Genomic DNA, 3,708 nt, shown 5'->3' on the forward strand with positions numbered 1-3,708 from the left:
TAGAGGAACAAACAACAGAAGAAGTACAAGCATTTGAAAATTGACAAGTTTCGGTGAGAGAAGTATGCTTAGAAGAAGTTGTGGGAGGAAGCAACAGCTTGTAGAGGCCATTATCTACCTTACCAAGAACCAGAGGCATCTTCTAAGAAGGGGCCTGTAAAACACACAAAGTTTTGGTAAAGTAAACAACTCCATCTAACTGATTAACAAGCTTGTGAACAGAGATAAGATTATACTGAAAGGAAGGGATGTAAAGCACATTATGCAAAGTAATGTGAGGAAACAGAGTCAAGGAACCTGTATTGGTGACCTTAACTTTATAACCATTAGGAAGGGAAACAAGTACAGGGATAGGTAATGTTTGAAGGTTGAAAAGTAAGTCCTTGTGGGAAGTTATATGATCGGAAGCTCCGGAGTTTATGATCCAGAGGAAACTATCTACCTGAGAGAGCATGCATGATTTGTACATAACACTTTCAGATATCAGCTTACCAGCAAAATTGGTAGACGCCATAAGACATGAAGGACTGGATGTAGTAGGAGAAATGTGAGTCTGTTTCAGCAGCAACAACAATTGAGAATGTTGATCAGAGGTTAACCCATAAAGACCACCATCAGTAGCTTCTGAAGACAAATGGGAGGCCGAAAGAGGCTCAACTTCAACATGAGCTGCAGTCTTTCGGGATCCTAGATTTTTTGTGAACTTAAAACCAGGTGGAAAACCATGTAACTTGTAACACTTGTCAATTATATGCCCTGGTTTCTTGCAATATTTGCAGAGAATAGAGGACATAGTAGATTCAAAATTTACCCGGGAGGAAAATGACGGTTATTTCGTAACTCCAACATTGAAGGACGTAGAGCTGGAAGGAAAGTGAGAAGGAGCAGACACTATTCTCTGTTTTTCATTATTAAGAAGCAACCCATATGCAACTCCAACCGAAGGAGTGGGTTTCAACAGAAGGATGTGACTCCTAACCTGAACATAAGTGTCATTCAGCCCCATGAGGAACTGATAGAGCTTCTGCTCATCTTCATCTTCCTGATAAAGTCCTTTGGCACCACAATTACAAATCATAGCTCGTCTGACAGAAATGGAGGCAATCTCATCCCAGAGTTGCTTAATTTTGTTGAAATATGATGGAATGTCAAGAGATCCTTGAGAAATATGAGCTAGTTCCTTTCGCAACTCAAAAATTCTAGCACCATCAGCTTTACCATATCGTTCCTGAAGTTCACTCCAGACGTCATTAGCAAGTTCAGAATACTCAACACTACGCCCAATCTCTTTAGATTAAGAATGAAGAAGCCATGAATGGACAAAATCATTGCACCTCTGCCATTGTCTAGCTAATGGTGAGTCAGAGGAGGGGCGCAAGGAGGTTCCATCGATAAACTCGAGTTTGTTGCGGACGGATAGGGTGACAAGGATAGTGCGTCTCCAACTAGCATAACAAGTTCCATCAAAGGGGACAGACACTAAAGAACCTCCTAAGATATCAGAAGGATGGACATAAAGAGGATGATAATGATGTGTATAATCATCTTTGTGAAACTCAGTTCTGGATGGCAAAGAAGAAACACTACCAGTAGACGAAGAAATCGTTGATGTCGCAGTTCCAGTCATCGAAAGATAATCACGAACACCAAAAAAATGATATGAATAACCAAACGAAGGAGAGTAGAACGTGAATCCCAGACTCTTTCACTACCAGAAAGAGAACAACCTTTGCACAGAGAGATTCCAAACACGAACTAGTTGGAACCCTAGAAAATCCTTGATTCGATTCTGAGACTTGTAAAATCCAAACGAAAAACGACGAGGGTAGAATCGATCGAGAGTAGGAAGCTAGAACTAGAAGGATCTATGCTCTGATACCATGTAAACAATTAAGATTCGAGGCGGAAATAATGAACCGACTCCATTACAATGGAGCTTTCTGGAGAGAGAAATAAGAAACAATTTTATTATCAGACTGAGAAGAAATGAAATGTTGTTACAAAATATCTGGCCCATGCCTATATATACAGTTGTGTGAGGCCCAACTACCTATTATTGAAAATACATCATAAATATCGGGTCAGGCCCAATACAAGTATGGAGAAATAATATCAGGATCCACTAACTCCAACAGATTTAGACATAATTTAATGTGGATATTATTTGATGTAGTTAATCAAGCGATGCATTGAACAATAACAACAATTAAACACAATCAATGTAATTTCATAATGAAGACTAAAAAGGGTAAATTGTATGCATATTTTGTATTTATCTTTGTAAAGTACAAAATATATATTTCAGATAGATCCTCAGCTCAAAAGACAAATACTATATTAAATAATGTAGTGAATAATTACGTACATATAACTTACTTTTGAGTTTTAGCATTACATCTAAAGTGATTTATATTGAAAAATGGACGAGAAGACCAGACTAACACTTATTGTTGTAGATGATTTTGCTATTGCGAATCTCTGAACTTTAAGTGTGATAAATTTTTAATTGGTCTAAAATTAATACTCTGACTAAAATTATTTGTGTAAAAGGTTCAATGGTTTATACAAGCTTTAATGAAATATCAATGTATCGTACTACAATCTTGTACTTGTGGATATATTGTTGCACTAAAAATTTATCTTATAGAGTCTTCACTCCCTTGTTGTTTGACAATGAAAATAAATCATATATTATTCAACTCTCAAAGAAATGCTTATATAAGATTTAAAAATTGCTTATGATGTATATTTTTACGGTAATATGTGTGGGTTCCTCACAAAAGAGAATAGCTAGTCACTTAAATAATGTGTCTTGATAAAGTAGATTCAAATAACACTCAATAAAATATTTTTTTAGAATGTAACTTGAACAAGTTTAAAGAAAGTATATTATTGTGTTTTTTTTTAATTAAATTTTTCTTCAACACTTCTTTTTCTTTCACCTATTATTTATACACTAAAAAATAAAATAAAATTTAAAACGTTTGAATAGTCTTCTAAAAAAACTTGATGCGAATATCCACCTCAAGAAGTAACGAATTCGCAAATACTATGGGTGTGTTTGGTAGGAAGGAAAACATTTTCCAATTTTCTCATGTTTGGTTGGGTTAAATGTTTTGGAAAATGTTTTCCAAATCAACTCATTTTCCTCAAATTTAAGGAAAATGACTTCCCTTCAAAACTTAAGGAAAACATTTTCCAAAACTCTATTCCAACTTCAAACTACAATTACTTTTTTGTTGAAAAAATCAATTTATTTTGTCCCTACCCTCAAATCAGCCCCCCAATCAACCCCCCCAAAAAAAATAATTTAAAACTTGTTTTTAAATTCAATTTTTTTACCCACCCTCACCCTCACCCCCTCCCAAATTACAATTACTTTTTGTTGAAAAAATCAATTTATTTTGTCCCTACCCTCAAATCAGCCCCCCAATCAACCCCCCCAAAAAAAATAATTTAAAACTTGTTTTTAAATTCAATTTTTTTACCCACCCTCACCCTCACCCCCTCCCAAATTACAATTACTTTTTGTTGAAAAAATCAATTTATTTTGTCTCTACTCTCAAACCAGCCTCCCCCAAAAAATAATAATTTAAAACTTGTTTTTAAATTCAATTTTTTTACCCACCCTCACCCTCACCCCTACCCCTACCCCCACCCCCTCCCAAAAAAATATTAAAAATTATTTTTAAAAGATATTTCTAATTT

General features: G+C 35.1%; 1 protein-coding gene across 1 annotated transcript; it reads right to left on the reverse strand.

The window, feature by feature from the left end:
- Positions 1 to 829: 829 nt before the first annotated feature.
- On the reverse strand, positions 830 to 1,627 carry LOC107060897 (uncharacterized). The gene is made up of 2 exons (XM_015309428.1): positions 1,335 to 1,627; positions 830 to 1,274 (listed from the first exon to the last, which is right to left on the reverse strand). The coding sequence occupies exons 1-2, from the start codon at positions 1,625 to 1,627 to the stop codon at positions 830 to 832; spliced, it is 738 nt and encodes a 245-aa protein (XP_015164914.1).
- Positions 1,628 to 3,708: the final 2,081 nt, after the last annotated feature.

This window comes from Solanum tuberosum, unplaced genomic scaffold (genome assembly GCF_000226075.1).
Source record: "Solanum tuberosum cultivar DM 1-3 516 R44 unplaced genomic scaffold, SolTub_3.0 scf00101, whole genome shotgun sequence".
NCBI classification, from domain to species: Eukaryota; Viridiplantae; Streptophyta; class Magnoliopsida; order Solanales; family Solanaceae; genus Solanum; species Solanum tuberosum.